The sequence below is a fragment of the Elephas maximus genome, chromosome 11 (genome assembly GCF_024166365.1).
Source record: "Elephas maximus indicus isolate mEleMax1 chromosome 11, mEleMax1 primary haplotype, whole genome shotgun sequence".
NCBI lineage: Eukaryota > Metazoa > Chordata > Mammalia > Proboscidea > Elephantidae > Elephas > Elephas maximus.
In genome coordinates this window covers 70689086-70708289 of record NC_064829.1, presented here as the reverse complement: position 1 = coordinate 70708289, position 19204 = coordinate 70689086, and the positions used below count along the sequence as shown (strand labels likewise).

The following is a 19204-nucleotide window of genomic DNA, read 5'->3' as shown; positions in this document are numbered from 1 at the left end:
AAGCCTCATTGTTATGCTCTGCTTTTGAAGAACTCTAATCATGCTCACCACACCTTCCTGCTTCATCGTGGCTTACCTACAAAACCCCTCAACATCTCCAGATGGATGACCTCTGCAGGAAAAAGGAAGCCTCTTATCATAGCTCTTTCCAATAACATGGCACCAGGGTTTTGTTAGTCATGAGAACAGAAAGAGCCATATACATACTAGGAAGTATTTCTAGAATTTCACCTACAACACAATCTGGACTCATCTATTTTCTTCATCTTGATTATGACATTGTTAGAATCTTTATATATAATCTCTTGGTTTACCTGATCTGGTTTCCTGGTCTCCCACTTTTCCTCTTTCTCTCTCTTTTTTCAAGATAACTTTTCATTCCCTCAGTCATTTTTTTTCCCCATCTTTTTAAGGAAGGTTTTTAATTTTTTTAATTCTGAAACATTCTGGTTATCTTTTTTTTTTTTGCCTTTTCTTTTTACACAAGTGAGAGTATACAATATTTGTCCTTTTGTGACTTCATTTCTCCTACTGGCTGAGTAGTATTCCATTGGATGTGCGTACCAGATTTTGTTTATCCATTCATCTGTTGATGGGTATTTACGTTGTTTCCACCTTTGGCTATTGTGAATAATGCTACAAGGAGCACTGGTGTACAAGTTTCTTTTTGAGTCTCTGCTTTTAAGTCTTTTGAGTATATACCTAGGAGTGGAATTTCTGGGTCATATAATAGTTCTATTTTTAGTTTTTTGAGGAATCGCCACACTGTTTTCCACAGCAGCTGGACCATTTTGCATTCCCACCCTCAATGGATATGGGTTCCAATTCCCATATCCTCACCAACATTCATCATTTCCTTTTCTTTTTGTTTTAATCTTAGCCATCCTAGTGGGAATGAAATAGTATCTCATAGTTGTTTTGATTTGGATCTCTCTGATGGCTGATGATGCTAATCTTTTCATGTATTTGGTGGCCATCTGAATGCCCTCTTTGGTGAAATGTCTATTCAAGTTCTTTGTCCATTTTATGATTGGGTTATTTGCCTTTCTGTCGTCAGGTTCTTGAAGTTGCATATATATTTTGGTTACTAGATTCTTGTCTGATACATGGTTTCCAAAGATATTCTCCCAGTTGGTAGCTTGTCTTTTTAAATGTTTCCTTCAAAATTGCCTTTTTAAAACTACGTTTTGATTGTATAACCCCATATTCAGAACCCTATAATATCTTCCTGCTCACAATGTCAAATCTAAACCTCTAATTTTCTTAGTCAAGGTTCATTAACACCGTTACTCTGTGGCCTGTGCTTGCTAGCCTTGTCAGGAAGGTCTCCTTGCCACTGAGGTCTCCTCTGATATCTGGACCCACCTTCACACCATCCACTCACCTGGAGTAATCAGCCTCCACCATTAACCATCGGCTTTCCGTCAATCTCTGAAACTGTCCTTAAGACTAATCTTATCTACAAAAATTTTCCATAAATAATTATAGCTATGTTCTAACAATTTACTATCTCCTGTTGACTACTGACATTTCCCCCAAAGACATCCTCACTGTGACCACCATCCTACCAGGTCTGGGCATTTTATGTTTGCACACCTAATTCCCTTTTTTGTACATCTGAATACATCATTAGTTATATATTCCAATGTAGAAAAATTATTAAACAACATATCTGGAATTAAAATACTGATATAAGTGAAATACTGAGCTGACCGTGGAGAGGATGAAAAGAAAAGGAAGAGATGAACTCCAGAAAAAGCATGCAATTTGGGAGAAATCTAGAATAACTGACTATTTTGGGGTCCATCTACCAACTAACATACTCTTTTTAAACATACCATTTGGTGGTTTTCTAGATGGCAGATGAGAACTGCAAACCACATCTGATTTCTCTGTCCCATGATGTTTTTCTATCTCTCCAAGAACAGTACAGCTGTAGGGGGAAAATAGTGAAGCTGAAGTCTTCTTAAAACCAAAGAATAGTTTAGCTTAACTAGTAAAAAATGTCTGCCTTGAGCATTATGCTCTTTTAAGAACTATCTATAAGGGATCAAAGTGACAGCAGCAACTTGATTAGATAAGAACCTTAGGGGGCAGTGAGCTTATGTTAATGGGGGAGGAACAACTCAGAAAAGGAAGGTGAGAATGGTTGCACCAGTGGGAGAATATAATCAAGGGCACTGAATTGTATACGTAGAAATGGTTGAATTGGTATATGTTTTGCTGGATATATTCCCAACAACAACAAAAAAGTGCAAAAAGGCACATTAAATGGAGATGTGTAGTTTCCTACTACCAGGTGCTGTCAGTCAATTCCAACTCATGGTGGTCCCACGTGCGTCAGAGCAGAACTGTGCTTCATAGGGTTTTCAAAATAAATAAATAGTTAAGTGCTGTGATTTTACATCCTCCTTAAAAAGGAAGCAGCAGCAGCAGCTCCAAAATGTTCAACTCCCCTAGATTGCCAGCTCCTTCAAGAGAGGAACCCAAGTCTTCTTTAATGTTTGAATCCCCAGTGCCTTCCACACAGAAGCGGAACGATCATAAAAGCAGATGAGTAAGCCAACAAAAGCAACCGCTACAGTGTTTTCTAAGAACTACTCTGAGAGTCTGGTCAGCACGAGACGAGATCGGTGTCTCCAGTAAAGAAGGTTCCAAGTGCTTTAATTACCTGTCACACAGTTGAAGTGCTATGACTTGTTTATTTTCCCCACATTGAAGTGACAGAATTGATCCATTTGAACAAAGCTTAAAGAGGAAGTCTAACTAAACCAAATTAGTCTGTTTTCAACTTGGACAAGACAATGGGGGTCAGGTTGTTTAACATCAGCATGCTCTTTGCTCCTTTTGTGGTCACTTACTTGGTCCAGGGTTTGCACTTATCCATGGAGGAAAAGGCATCCGAGAAGTAGCCTGCAAGGCAAGGCTTGCACACCGTGTCCTTATTGAGCTGCACTGTCCAAAAGACAACAGACAAAAAGAACAAGCAGAAAATAAACCAGGAACACTTAGAGATCAGCCAGGATGATGGTCCTAGGACCAGAGGTCAATCACTAACCGTCTCTGCCTCTTTTCTCCCCATTCCTGCCCCTCACCCCAAATGTGGCTAATCCCACTTCTGATCCCAGCAACGAGTTAAGGAACTGAGTTTAGAAAGGTAGCTGGCTCAGTCAGGCTGCTAACCCCAGTATCTGCTGTGTAGGTCCAGGTTCTCTGGTTCTGTGTCGTTCAGAAGCATGGTCCTGGTCACCGATACTCTGTCTCCTAGTCTGGAAGCCCAGGTTATTGGTTCCAACTCTCTGACTCTTGTTCGAACCAGGCACCAGCCTGCTATTCCCTTTCTGTTTTTATTTCTTACATCAGCTTTCATTTCCTGGGGATGGCAGCCCTATTACTGCTCTTAAGGGAAATTTCTTGTCCTCACTCTTAGCCAACTTAATCTCATGCTTGTTGGGAGTGACAACAAAGTCTTCTCAATTAAAAAAAAAAAAAAAAGCCCTACAGGTCTCTTTCCCTTAAACTTTAAAGGGCTTGGCAAACATTTTCTGTAAAGGGTCATACAGTAAATATTTTAGGCTTTGTGGCTCTTACATTTTCTGCCACAATTACTTGTAGCATCAAAGTAATCAGAGAAAGATGAATGAGGCAGGCTAGATTTGAGACCCATGCCTTAAAGCACAGTGCCAAAAGCAGGAGTTGACCCCAGTTAGTAAGCTTTATTATTATTTATTATTATTTAGTAAGCTTTCTTCATCTCTCTCATATTCCTCATAAACTACATTATTAAAATAAGAAATCCCTTAGGTTTCACATGTCTCTTACATTTAATGTAATTGGCATATAATGACCCTTTTGGTAATTCCAATAAAGAACATTGGCTACCATGTGATATCACAAATCAGCTGACTGGCTAGTGTCAAAGCCATAAATTACTCTTGAAATTAGTAGCACCTCTGTAGTTTATTTTCATGAATAAAACACTAAAATAAGAAACCAAATTTTCTTTCTCCAAAGTCAGGCAGGAAGTACATACTTGATTTCTGCAATTTAACTGGAGAAGATCTCCCCATTTATCTAGCAATTTTGATTTGCCTTGAAACTGTATTAACGAAAGCCCAGTGAACATCTAGTCACTCATATAATTCAAGCAGCCTTTTTAAAAAGGCATGCTGTCTAGAAGAGTAGCCCTCAAAACCATGGAGACAAGACATACAAAGCTTTAAGGGCATTAATACCTAATACACTTGACGTCCATATCTACTCTCTGATGAAACAGACCTGCTTGAGGCTTCCTGCAGGTCCTTTCTCTTCTCTCCTTTCAGAATCACACTTCTCTCACTTCAAAAAAAGGACACACTTCTTACCCACCCCAAATCTGCCATGGTGCTACACTGCATGGATACCCAGCAAAGCAACAAGCTGAAATACTACTGATGGCACGGCTCCTCTATTCAGAGGCCCACAGGATAGCTTCTGTCTGTCCCCTATCTACTAAGGGCAAACATGTGGCACCAGAAATCGGGTGTTCTGGACCGTGCTGAATTGTTCTGAATTCAGATATACTGCAAGGTGGGCAGGAGTGATCATTTTCATCCATCCACTTCACGTCCTCTATCCTCCAGCTATTGTCAAAGAATGCATCATTCCCCAAGGACAGTCCCTTGAGAGCAGGGCAGCAGGAATGTTAATAAGAATCCCTGAAGGCAACAGTACCTTATTTCATCCAGATGACAAACTAAAAGAAAGGCTCTGGGCTTCTTCTATCTTAGAATCAGAATTCAGAAGCGAGATGGCTGTCATGGGGAAATTTATTCTAATAATTTAAAAGTTAAGTCAGATGATTTCCAAGAGAAGGCTCATCTCATTTGGTTAATGCATTTGACAATGAAGGCTGATGATGCCACTTCAACTGTGTATCAGACATTCTCCTCAATATGAATTGAAACAAATAATATTTCAATGCTCCCAACCTTGTCCAAGTATATTGGGTTAAAACAAGATGTCTTTAAGTAAAAGATTAACAGGCATAATTTATGATCACTGGTTACATCTTGAATAAACTGCTTTGGTACACTTCCTAGGAGTGGGGATAGTAAACGACCCTAAGAAAAAATTTTTTTGCATGTCAGGTGGCTTCTGTTTCTTTGCTTTCAGCAAAACTGAAGTACACAATTGAGTTCTCAACTGACAGATCATAAAAAACAGCTTTTAGAGGACATGGCCCCTGGACTCTCTGTTAGCCTAAAACTAAAACCATCCCCGAAACCAACTCCTTAGACAAAGATTAGACTGGACTATAAGACATAAGATGATACTGGTGAGGAGCGTGCTTCTTAGCTCAAGTAGACACATAAGACTATGCGGGCAGCTGTCTGGAGGTGAGATGAGGGGGCAGAGGGGGACAGGAGCTGGTTGAAGGGACACAGGGAATATAGGGTAGAGAGGAGTGTGCTGTCTCATTGTAGGGAGAGCAACTAGGGTCACAAAACTGTGTGTATAAGTTTTTGTATGAGAAACTGACTTGAATTGTAAACTTTCACTTAAAGCACAATAAAAAAAGAAAAAACCAACTTTTGATGCTACATCATTATGTGATCTTTGGCATATAATTCAGAAGATACATAAAGAATTGGAAGAACTGAGTGACACTGCTGTAACAGCAGTCCTTCCTTAGCCATTCAGTTATTTATGTGAGCAGATTTCTCAGTACTTACATATATAAAACCAAAAAGTAGAAACAGAACTGATGTTGAACCCTGTTGCCTTTAGCAATAAGTAATATTCATCCATGAATATATGAAGTGGAATAAACCCCACTCATTATGAAGTTCAAAAGCTTTTATTATTTTAATATAGCAAAGTATAATATATTCATTTTAAATCAACTGTGTGGTAGTTAACTATAATGACAATTCAGTCCAGGAGAAATGTCTTTAACTCTTAAGAGTACTGAGGCACAGGAAATTTTTAAAAATTAATATTCAAATAGATGTATATTTTTCATGCAAAGGGGTATGAAAAGATGATCAATGAAAGCCTTGTAAGCATAAAAACAGAATTAGGATAGAATTCTGTGAGGAAGGTGGAACAAATATGAACTGGAAGGAAAGGAACTTTTTCCAACAGTTTAAAAAAAAAATTAGTGCATTTTTAAATGGGTGATAGTGTTTAGATTCCACTGAACGTTTTCAAAAGTGTTACTGTGATTATAATTCGCTGGAAACGAAGTTCTTAGCAACTCTCTAAATTTATAATAAAAAAAAATCTAGATGTCAACTTAAAAATGAGCTGGGAGTACATAGTTTTTCAAAATTCTTTTAAGGATTACAGATGTAAAAAGCAGTCTGAGGGGCCACTGCATTATCCCTTTCCCTCCTAAGTGGGAATCTCAAGGATTTGAAGATGGAGCAGGTCAGGTGTCTCTTCCCCACAGGGAAGGCCACAGTGGCCCTAAGGAAACCACGTGGCGATAGGGAGGGGAAGCAATTGGGAGAAATAATCAGAATGTGGCAGATGAATACCATGGAGCCTCATGCAGAAATCAGAACCAGCAGACTGGAAAGCAGACACTGCAACATGTATGGAGCTAAAAATGATAGTACTGCGCGAAAAAAGGTAAGATGCAGAATGAGATATATAACACGATATCATTTATACATGCACATGGAACATGCAATAATACACGCACATCTGTTATAGATTGAACTGTGTCCCCTCTCCCAAATACGTGCTGGAATTCTAACCCCTACAACCTGTGGGTGCAATGTAACGTAATCATGTTCCACAAAGCAGTGTAACCTAATCGATCAGTTGAGGTCATATCATTGTAGAGTGAGTCCTAAACCTAATCATTGCTAGGTTACATAAAGACTGGATTAGACATAAAGACACCAGGCATGCACAAACTAGGGAAGACAAATGCCACGTGAAGATCGCCAAAGAACCAAGGAACTCTTGGAGCTCTGGACAAGAAAAAAATTCACACCACTGATACCTAATTTGGACTTTTAGCCTCCAGAAAGAACATTAAATTTCTGTTCTTTAAAGCCAAAAAAAAAGGAAAAGAAACACACAAGGACCAACTACATTCCCATGGAAGAACCTAAACTGTGGAGGCCTTTCTGCCTCTGCATCTCACAGAAAATCAGGACCCGCTCAGTCCCCTCCTGTGCCACCTGGCTTCCGGGACATTTAATCACGCACTTAACCCCTCTCAGGGCTCTCTACCCTCTGTTCAATGTAGTAGTTTAACAAGAGCAGACAGACAACAAACCCAACTGCGTACAAGGATGCTGGGCGCCGAAGCCGGGCGCGCACTCGGTGTTGCGGCGGCAGCAGGCACAGTCGTCGCTCCAGTGGTACCCGGCTGTGCAGGCGCAGCGCCGCGGGGCCGTGCGGTTGCCGGGCTCCACGGCCACCAGGGCCTTGCCTGCAGGAAAGAGGAGAAAGCTGCGCCTCACTGCTCAGGTACTCCACCGAGGACCAGCGAGGAAGCACAGGTGCGCACCTTCCACGTCGTCCAGCTGTCCAATCCCCAGCCTCCACACCGTCCAGACATGGCAGCCGGCCTGCGCTCTTCAAAAAATAAACCCTTCAGGACACTCTGTCGAAAAAACTGCAAGTTCCTCCTCACACTTCCTATGTTGGCACTAAAACATCCCCATAGAGTTTTTTCTAATAATCGAGTTTTGTGGGATTTTTAAAAGTCAGTTTTCACACTGGTAGGAAGATTAAGGACTGGGGAATTTGTGACAACTGAATATTTTGAATAATGCAGGCTTGTCAGATATAGTCACGTTTTTTAATTTTTAGAAAACTCAAACATGCTAAATAGTCTTAACACGAACACTAGATTGGACCTGAGAGAATACTGTTTGCGGAGATTTGGGATTCATCCTGGGACCCTGAAAGGCCAGAGTTGTGAAATCCAGGATTGTTGTATAATTACGTAAGTGGAAAGACTCCAGAGATTGGGCTTGAGGACATGCTCTCAGAATTCGCCTCTTCACAAACACACTCCTGGAACTCTGATAATTTGTCTCTTTTTCACAGCACCTAGCAAAGCGCTCATCTTCTTCCCTGCAAATCTTCTACCTTTTTCCAGTTTTTGTGGAATATAGGTAATTGGGAATTTTCCTATTGTGAATGGGATGTGTGCGTATCCGTGTGTGTGTGTGTTTATATACATATATATAGACACACACACAGAATGAGAGAGAAGCACTGGTGGTTTAGAGGTAGCATTCTTGCCTTCCATGCAGAAGACTGGGGTTCAGCTCTTGCCTTCCATGCAGGAGACCAGGGTTCCAACTACTGGCCAATGCAGCCCATGTGCGGTCACCAGCCACCTGCCAGTGGAGGCCTGTGTGTCACTGGGATGCTGAACACATTTCAGCAGAGCTTCCAGAATAAAGCTCACTAGAAGAAGGGTCTGGTGATCTACTGCCAAAAACCAATCCTATGGATCCCAGTGGCCTGATTTGCATCCGATCACGGGGACGGTGCAGGACCAGGCAGCACTTCATTCCATGGTGCATGGGGTCACCGTGAGTCGGGGCTGACGTGAAGGCAGCTAACAATAACATATATATGTGTGCATACGTGTGTATACGTGTGTGTGCATAACAATTACATTATTTCCAACAGACCTTCTACCCCTTTGGACCCCATCTTACCTGGATTGCCCAAATGGCCCTCAAATCTCATATTCCTGAATACTTACAGGTGTTCCAAGGGAAACAAACCAGTAACTTTCTCCCTCTTTCATTCTCTCCAGTTACAGCCAGTAGGGAGGGGACATTTCCTATTCCTATTCTTTTCAGACCCAAGCATAGTGACCCTGAGAAATCCCCATTCCCCGTATGCCCACTCTCCAGGCTCCGGTCAGCTCCGCAGCACCAGGGCAAGCAGGTACATAATGTTTAGGAACATGCATGGACATTTGTCACTTCCCTGGAAAATTCTAATTACTACCAGTATCCCACTCAAAGGTAGGTGAATGTATGCCTATTTGGCAATGAATAATTGTGAGTTATTTTTAAATATCTTGGAGGCCTGGTGGCACAGTGGTTAAGAGCTCAGCTGCTAACCAAAAGGTCAGCAGTTCGAATCCACCAGCTGCTCCATGGAAACGCTATGGGGCAGTTCTACTCTGTCCTATAGGGTCACTATGAGTTGGAATTGACTTGATGGCAATGGGTTTGTTTTTTTCTTTTGATTTAAAATATCATAATGCACCAGGTTTTTTTTGCTTTAATCAATCTTGGCAGTGGGCAGGATGAATCTTTATTTCCAAGTGACAGCAATGAGTCAAGGTCATAACTAAGCAGTAGGAAATAAAAAAGGTTTGATCAGATGCTTCTGCTCAGTAGAGTTTCCATGTTGCCTCCTCCAGCCAAACTCTGCCAGCTGTTTCTAACACATTAGAATAAGTGTGGTTTTAGAAATAATAGTTATTTCCTAGTTCTGTCCACTGGGGCATGTGGCGGGGGGAACCTATACACAAGGACCAATCCAGTAGCAAAGAGCCTCCTTAGCACCCAGACAGAGATCTCTAAATAGTGTGTTCCCCTAAAAGCAACGAGGACTCCTTGGAGAAATGACTGATTCCAGGTTTGGGGCAGAAAATATCCAAGCTAAGCCTGGAAGCCAGGGAGCTCTTAAAAATGACTGGGGCTCTATCAAAAGACTAAGTGACCGCCTAGAAGAGGATCCCTCCAGCCCCAAATGGGACAATCTGATCACCAGTAAGAATAATAACTGCAATGGACTGGAACACCTTAAATACATCTAAATTCATGAGTTCATGATATTATTAAAAATACTTTGGAGAAAGCTGGGTAATCATTATCTTGGCAAGTGGTAAATAAAGTTGAAGAACTAAGGATTTATCCTGCCTTTCCTATGTGTACTAGACCTCAGGGTAATCAACACAGTTGATGAGTAAAGTTTCTCTTTATAAAGCACTCCAGCTTATAAATGAAGAAGGAATGATAGAACCTACAGGTGATAAAATGAAAATGGATCTAGGCCATAATCATCAACAGCTGCTAATATCAGAAAAAGAGAGAGAAATGATTCTGGACATAAGTACATTATATGATTCAAGAGATAAGTATATTATGCCAACTCTGAAGTAATTTTGAAAAACAAAACAAAATCCAGAATCTGATCAACCCTCTAGATCTAACAACCAATTTACTGGAAATACAGAAAACAGAGGGATAAGTTAAATAATACCAAGAAAATACAATCAGCAAAATCCAGATGGTAGAAACATCACAGGAATAATAACATGGTTTTTTCAACAAAGAAATCAAATGGAAAAAGGAAAAAGGAGAGGGTAAGGAACCTCTAAGCTAAGAGACTTAAGAGACATATTTTGATCCTGATTCCTATAGGTTAACAAAACATTTGAGATTTAAAAAAAAAAAATCCTGGTAAGGAGATCAAACTGTAGGGTTAGTGAAACACATAGTTTAGGACAAAGGCTTAAGGTCAGAATATCTGGTTTTGAGTCCCGCTTCTCATTTGTTAATCCTGGAGAAGTCACTCAACCTTTTTGTGTCTCTGTTGCTTCACCTTTAAAATGGAATACTCATGGCTACCTAAAAGGGTTTTTCTGAGGATTAAATGATGCAACACATGCAGAAACATTTTGTAAACTGTAAAATGTCATCTGTGGTTAATGTGCAACATAAACTTATCCTAGAACAACAGTCTAAATGAAAAATTTGATCACAGGGCACCAGGATCTGAAGCACATCCTTCTGGAGGTCCATGGTCATAACTTCTTCCTGCACTCCTCAAAAGACACAGCACTGGCTGTACAGAAAATCTTGTTTATATAGAAAAGAAGCTCTGAGGGGCAGAAAATGAACACTTGGTCTCTACACGTCCCACTGCCACGCTGACAGGACTAACTTACCTGTATCACAAACTTTATGCAGCAAGCATTTATCTTCTTCGTTCCAAGTGTCCAAGTATTCATCTGGGCCACAGGGCACACACACGCTTTCAGAGGTAGTAGTGCATTTAGAAGACATGTACTTTCCTTAAATTAAAAGGGGAAAAAAGCACCAATTTATTTGACCAATTTACATGACCATGATCCCAAGAAGTCTTCTGAAGTCATGATACACAAGGCGACAGGCACAATGAGTTCAGCACCCTGGGGCTCTCAGCCTCTATTGGGTAAAAGAACCTCTCCTGGATTTGTGTCATCTGTGGTCACAGCAGACAGATCAATCACTAGAACAGGACATCCTGTCTGATAAAGGAAAGGGTCAGTGAAAATGAGGGAAACCCTAAATGAGATAGATTGGCACAATAGCCGCGGCAATGGACTCAAACGTACCAACAATCATGAGGATGATACAACCAGGAAACCTTTCATTCTGTTATACATAAGGTTGTCATGAGTTGGAGCAACAGCAACTAACAAAGACAACAAGTAAAGGACCACCATTTGCACCCCAAAACTCTGCTGACTAAGGAGTACAACTATGGTTTTCAAACTGGGCCCTGCAGAGCCTGAGAGGTTCCTTGGAACCCCCTCCAAGAAGAAGGGGGCTAAGCAGGAGAAGCTTCATCCTCTTCCGTCCATCTTCAAAGTCCCCTCTACCTTCAACCTGAATTGGGAACTTCTTTTGTCACTGACGGCTCATGAATGACTTAGTTTATCCAGAGTCCAGCGTACACACACACACACACACACACACACACTTGAAAATCACTGGATCTTGGTTCTGCATATCAAAAAAATATTTGTAGCTGAAATATCCAAAAAGTCTTATTACAAGGTAACTTCACCTTTTCCTCAAAGATACCCTTCCCTCCCCAGAACCATAGGATGGTGAGGACCAAGGGGACTTAGGGCTCCACTGGGGCTGTACAAAGACTTGGTCACACTTCTGGCAGAACAACTCTGGGGCAGCGGTGACCAGTCTACCTTCTGTTCCTCAGCAGGTATGTGGGGAGAAGGTATAGAAGGGTTTAGGCAATTTTTTTATCAGTGGACCACTGCAGAATGGGTTATTCCACCAAAAAATTCTGTGAAAATAATGATTTTAGATTAGAGCAGTGCTTCATATTTTGAGAATGTTAAAATATGGTTTTAAAAGCCTCCTTGCCTTCTCAAGAAAGACTGTTTTGGAAAATTGTGTTCCCGGATGAATTAAGTACTAGTTTCTGAAACTGCTTTTGACTTTTAAGTGGTTTTATCTCTGAGAGAAAGAGTTGTGTCTTCAGAGTGACAGATTTACTACCTGCCACTACCATGAAAAGTCTATTCAATTTCTTTTTTTAATTTGGCAAGATGGAGATCATTCCTTAGGTTAAAAAAATAAACAAAAACTCCACCCACTTTTGAGGGAAGATGAAAGGGGGCTCAGAACCACGTACCTGGCTCACATTTGTTGCAGCACCGTCCAAAGCGCTCATAATGCCTAGTGCTGGTACAGGGAGGAGTGATTTTAAAGGATGCCTGAAAATTGATATAAGGTAAAAATGAGCACTTTTGGTTAAAACAAAAAGCGAATTGCTGAATTACATTTCTGAAGAGCATAAGAACATGATAAACAGTCCTGAAACTGTTCTATGTAATCTTACCTCCCCCCGCAAAAAAAAATCACTTTCGTTTTCTAGTCTATTTTCCCTTAAGAATGTATAAGACCAACTATACTAGCATGAAAACATGTTTAAGCATTTACAAATATTTTTGCTGTTATGTTCACGGTCATATGATGGATTGAAGGAAAATTTACAAATTGTACACAGAAGGCTGAAACTGCTTTTCACGAGTCACATACAAAATTGTTTCCACTTGTTTGCTGTCACGTGGTGGACAATATGCTCAGTCAACTTGGGTCACAAAACTGTAGGAGAATATAATGAAGTCCTTTAATATGGTTATACCAGAGGATGTCACATTTTGACTTACAAGTTACCTCTGAATTTTAAAAGATGTTTGATAGTGCTTACCTTTTAAAAATTTACTTTCAAAACCTGCAGAAACTTTTAAAAAGAGGAGATAGCAAGGTGTTTGGAAACCCTGGTGGCGTAGTGGTTAAGTGCTATGGCTGCTAACCAACAGGTTGGCAGTTCAAATCCTCCAGGTGTTCCTTGGAAACTCTATGGGGCAGTTCTACTCTGTCCTATAGGGTCGCTATGAGTTGGAATTGACTTGACGGCAGTGGGTTTGGTTTTTTTTTGGTTAGCAAGGTGTTATAGGAACTCTGTGGGCTTGGAGCTAGGAGTCCCAACCACTTGTCAGCTGAGGGACCCTGGACAAGCTGCTTACCCTTTCTGAGCCTTTCTTTCTGATTCAAAACTGTATGATTCTAGAACATACATTTATATATATAATAAAGTGCATAGGGGGCAGTATTGCAGATACTTCCTAGACATAACCAAATACCTCATGGGATTGGATTTCTGGGTTTGAAGGATTGGGACCATAGGCTTATGGGACATCTTGGTCAACTGGCATAATATAGTTCATAAAGTTATGTTCTACATCCTAGCTTGGTAAGTACTGAGTAGTGTCTGCGGTTTTAAAAACTTTCAAGCAGCCATCTAAGATACAACTATTGGTCTCTACTTGTCTGGCGCAAAAAAAAAAAAAAAACAGGAAGGAAACCAAAGACTCGAAGAAAGTAGTCTACAGGACAAATAATCTACACAAACCACGGCCTCACCTACCCTGGGACCAGAAGAACGAGATGATGCCCAGCTACTGCTACCAACCATTCTAATCAGATGGACCCTGACAGAACGGGAGAAAAGTGTAAAACAGAACCTCAAATTTCTTAAAAAAAAAAAAAAGGCAGACCTACTGGACTGGTTAAAACTGGAGGACTCCCCAAGGCTACTGCACTGAGATATTCTTTAAACCTTCAACCAAATCTAACTCCTGAGGTCACCCTGCAGCTAAATAACAACCGGCTCAAAAAATAATGAATATCACCCGTAAGTACTGAGCTCCTTTTAAAAATCAAATATATGAGACCAAACAGTCAACAATTACTTTAAAACAAAGATAAGAATGTAAGGGGGCAGGGAAACTAGATTAATGGAACAACCAGAACGGAAATAATTAGAATGTTCACCCATTGTGAAGAATGTAACCAATGTCACTGAACAACTTATGTGGAAATTGTTGAATGGGAATCTGAACTGCTGTGTAAACCTTCACCGAAACACAATATTATTTGAAAACAAAACCGTATGATTCTAATACAAATACTGATTTCCAAATCTGTCCATCAAAGTAAAACAAAACAAAGCAAAACTTTTTAGAGTCACTGATTCTTATCAGTTTGCTGCAGAAAAGCTCTTTTCCTCATCATCCTTCTTGGTGTAAGAAAAAACAAAACACAACAGTCACTCCTGTTGAAAAGCAATTATGTTAGAAACTGAACAGTAAAACAGAATAGGTGGGTTTGGCTGAGCAGACATGGATTTATGCATACCATCCTAGGAATACAAAGTTATAAAACACACGATCCTTCTTCAGGGGCTCACAGTCTAGTGAGCACTGCAATGGAGGCAACTGGGCCCCTATCTCAGCCGAGCTTGGCCCGGGAAGGCTTCCAAAGGGAGGCAAGAGGTGAGCTCAGTCTTACAGGATCAACAGAAATTAACCAGGTAAGGAAACAGGAACTGGCGGGTAGAGGTGGGGGATAGGCAAAGAAGACTTTTTAGACAAAGCCAACAGTTCACACAGAGGCAATGAGGCCTGAAATAGCATTTGGGGTGGCAGTAAGAGTATGTCAGTATGGCTGGGGTGCAGAGTGTCAGCTTAAGGGTGGTGGGAGACGAGACACAGAAATACTCAGAGCTCAGGTCACAGAGGGCTTCACCTGTCATATCAAAGAGTTTAGATGGAGGGTGCAGGGATAACATGGCTTGGAAGAAGCCATCCGTCCTCAAAATACCTTAATTATGGCAGGATGTTTTATAAAGGTAGCACCACAAGGCTAGTTGAAACCCAAGGCTAGTTGAGTGGGGTTATTGGGGGTGTAGCAGGGATCACAGGAGGGATGGGGGGAAGAAACAGTTATTTGGAGGTTGGTAAGAAGGTCCCAATGTGTTACTGGAGCCATGGATACCAGGAAGACTATATTTGTACTTGTTTGAGATTCTGGACTCGCTTCCTTTGGCACAGCTCATAACTCCCCAATGACATGAGATGATATGCCTGTACCGGATGGCAATGTCTTGAGGATGTCATAGTGAGCCCAGTGGAAATAGCAAGACTGTATTCACAGAAACCCCCTCACCTCTCCCTTCCGGTCTTTTTCTCTTTGTGTTCATAGGAATCCATTTCACTGTGAGCAGGCATTGCCCTTCTCCAAGTCTGACACACAGAGAAAGATGGTAAAACTGAAGGCAGTCAAGGCAAATTTTGTCTAACAAATAGGATTTACCTGAGCCTACTAAAATATAAACGACACTGTACTGCTAATGACAAAGGCAAATCAAGATAAATGTGTGGCTGGGGCCAAGCTTCAGATGATAAAGGTTACCAACTGCTTCTGACCCATAAGAAAGCTGTAACAGTCTCTGTAAGATAAGCACAAAGCTGTCTGTGTTACACACAGAGGAAGGTACTTTTTAGGGGAATTTGGTAAAAAGAGCCAACCCTGAAACAACTGCTTAACAGCACCATCAGATGTCACTGGTCATGTCCTGGACTCCAGACTCCATGGCTGTCAAGTATGACCTGACCCACACATGTGGACAACTGGCTTATGTGTTAGGATTGTGGCTGTGATTAGCTCCCTCCATCCATCCGTCCGTCCATCTATCCATCATCTAACCCAGGTGCTCTACATCTCCTGGTAAAAATGGGGATGTCACTCTTTCAGAAGTGACCAGACATCTTGGTTTTTAAATAAATGTCCACAGATTATCCCACAGATCCATTTCTCTCTCCTAAATTTATTCTTACTGTATCTAGGTACGCTGATACGCCTTTTTATCTTATGGATGTAACCCACATACCACAAAATTCAGCCTTTGGAGGTGTACAATTCAATGCTTTTTGTGGGGGGGGACATTCACAAGGTTGTGTGGCTATCCAATCGCAGAACATTGTCATCACCCCCAAACTGGCACGTCTGCTTGACAGAACTAGGATTACAGAGCTTTCAAGCAGCAGCAGAAATTCTGCCATTGGAAAAATTTACTATCACGCGGCAGAAAATTATGGCTTTAATCTAACTTAAGGTACAGCTTTAACAAAAACTTACTTTGTTCTCTAATTACATGATATGTTTTTCAGTATACCTTCAAACTGGCAATACATACACAACTTAAATGGCAACATCTATACATATATTTAAGGAAATGTGGTTTGTGGGTAAATTAACAAAAGCTGAAAAACTCTCTCTAGGATGCCTGCACTCCAGGAGAAATGTGCCTGCACTGTCCCCCCCTCCTCTTCCTTCCTGACTCTGAGTCCCAACTTTTTTCCCTCGATTTGCAAGACTTGGTTCTAGGACGAATCCTCAGACCTCACACAGCACACAAAGGCCATTTTGTGCTGGTCTCACTCTGATCCCAGACCCTGGTTCCGGTAACAAGAGTCCCTGTGCTCTGTGCATTTCAGTCCCTAGGTTTGGAACCTCTTAGGAAATCCAGTTCTTTGGACACCCCAGCCAGTCTACAGACCTGCCCCTTGATCCTTCCCAGACCCACTCTTGCCTGCTCCTGACTTTCAGACCCCATATCCCTGAGTGCCCCCTGCTTGGGCTCGGTCTCCTGTTAGCCTGAGCTGGATCTCCATTATGTCAGGGTCCTTCTGCCTGGGTGTCCTGCCAAGTATATCCTCTGGGTGCCATCACTTGCGAGCATGAATGGATGTCCTTCCCTCAGACAGCTGAGTCCCCACCCCTCCCAGGCTGACCCTTCCTTTTGCCTATAAGATTCCAATTCTGATTATCTACCACCTCAGCACTCAACCATGCCCACCCCTGCCCTAGGGAGAGCCCTCAGATGCTCAACACCCTCCCAGCAGCAGCCTGCCCTACCCTCTCCGGTTCTCTGGACCTTCACTTCCGACTCCTCAGAATTTGGGCCAGACTCCATCCTCCAAGACCAGGCTCCCAAATGGTTGTGAGAAGGCAGCAGGTTTTGTTGGTAGAAATCATAGGAAAGCAGTAATTTGATTAAAAAAACATGCTCTTCCTTAAGTGAAAAGGGAAGACAGAGGAAGAATTGATATGCATTTGAACTGTGGTGTTTGCAAAGAATACTGAATATACCGTGGGCTGCCAAAAGAATAAACAAATCTGTCTTAGGAGAAATACAACCAGAATACTCCTTAGCAGCAAGGATGGTGAGACTTTTACTCATATACTTTCAGCACATTATCAGGAAAGGCCAATCACTAGAAAAGGACATTGTGTTTGGTAATGCAGAGGGCCAACAAAATCAAGGGAAACCCTCAGTGAGATGGATTGACATAATAGCCGCACCAATGGACTCACACCTACCAGTGATTATCAGGATGGTGTAGTACCCAGCAGGGTTTCATTCTGTTGTACATAAGGTTGCCAAGAGTTGGAGTTGACTCGACGGCAACTAACAACAAGCTTAAATACTATTGCAATAATCTCCCAGAGAATGGGGGAATTTAGGTATAAGGATGCAGATTTTTGGTTAAAGAGGTAATTTGTCAGCCATCTTCAGTCCCCTCTCTTCCCCCAAGATGTAGCAAGGGAAGGCCTTTGAAATAGACTTGATATACAAACTTTCAGCTATCTAGATTTTTTTTTAAGCTAGCCTTTAAGAAGACTAACTTGCTTTCTTCTAAAACAACAAAATTAAAGCTTTTGAACCATAATTGTGTTCGTTAAGCAAATTAAGGAGGACCACTTTAAAAATTTTATTTCTTGAATAGGGAATATAGCCACATGACATTCAGAAGGTACAACAGGCTTTTTTGGGTCTCCCTCCCACCCTTCCTCCAGCCGCCCCTCCCCATAGGTAACTAACATTACCAGCAATGACCATTCTTGAGTATCCTTCTGGAGATGTAAAGAGAACTGGGTTATGATCCTTTGACAGGGTCCTACAACAGCTCTAAACCAATAAACTACAAAAATCCTGTTTGACCTAATCTTTGTTTTCTAATAGACTTCCCCAAATTAATAAAGAATGCTAAAATCTGTTTATAGCAAAAATTCTCTATATTCCTCACCTGCACCCCAATACAAATTCCTTGTTAGGCCTAAAAAAAAGCATTAAAATGGCAAGATGATGTATTTAATTTATTTGACTTCTGTTGCCTCACTTTCTTGTGCCTTTTTGTGTCTTGTGTGTATTTGTTTCAGGACATACAGGCTGGTGTTTATCTCAATGGCTGACAAACTATTCTAAAAAGAGCATGTCTGTAGTCTGTGAAAGGCTTCAGGGGAGGGGAGGAAGGCAATATATTGCAAATCAAAATTCTTTTTTTTTTTTTTTTTTAAAGCTACGTGGATTTATAAAGCCACACTGGGTCTAATTATGAAAACCCACAAGCTGAAGAAGCATAATATTTCTCCCAGAGGAGCTACAGAGACTAGTGGATCTGTATTTACAAACTTGTAGGGAAAGTTGGCTTAAATATTTATTTTTTGTGCTGTTAATCAACCCTCCTGTAGTGAAAGCCATTTTGGATACTAAAATTACTTTCTTGCTCTACTGAAAATTCACACTGACATTATAACAAAGGAGAAAGAGGCTGGGCCCCTACTGTCACCTCAAGGGGGAAACAAACCTAACTGAGAACAAATGAGGGATTTTCCATAGGATTGATTTTATAAAATATCATCCGTGACTAGATTTGAGACTTTGGCTATAATTTAAGTAAGAGTGGTATCAAATATCCAAGTGTTACAGTAGAACTGAAGGATATGGTTTTTATTGAAACTATTAAATGTAAAAACAATACCTCACTTAATAGTCTTGCTGCCCTTGAAAATATCCTTAAAGAAAGTCACTAATGAAACTGATCTTACCCAGAATAGGATACAAATAAATTACTAGTGGCCTGTGTCCACAGAATACTAGGAGAGCTTCCTCATATCAAGAAATTATTTCCCTCTAAAGCATTTTTTAGAAGGAAATAAACAATGAAAAACAAAACAAAACAAGAGGTAGTATTAATAGGTCACGTAACTGTTCTCATTTCTTTCAAAGTCTTTTTTCTCAGCCA

The 19204-nt window shown here is 41.0% G+C and overlaps 1 protein-coding gene across 6 annotated transcripts in view; it reads right to left on the bottom strand.

The window, feature by feature from the left end:
* TNFRSF11A (TNF receptor superfamily member 11a) overlaps nt 1–19204 on the bottom strand; it is a 67521-nt gene that overhangs the window by 27005 nt on the left and 21312 nt on the right. For 5 of the 6 annotated variants that reach the window (XM_049902146.1, XM_049902147.1, XM_049902149.1 and 2 more), the window contains 5 exons: nt 12403–12484; nt 10928–11053; nt 7286–7429; nt 2862–2955; nt 1839–1933 (listed from right to left, as the gene is read on the bottom strand). In XM_049902146.1, the coding sequence (XP_049758103.1) occupies nt 1839–1933; nt 2862–2955; nt 7286–7429; nt 10928–11053; nt 12403–12484 (541 nt within the window). The remainder of the gene's footprint in view (nt 1–1838; nt 1934–2861; nt 2956–7285; nt 7430–10927; nt 11054–12402; nt 12485–19204) is intronic. The other variant, XM_049902152.1, reaches the window with a different exon arrangement.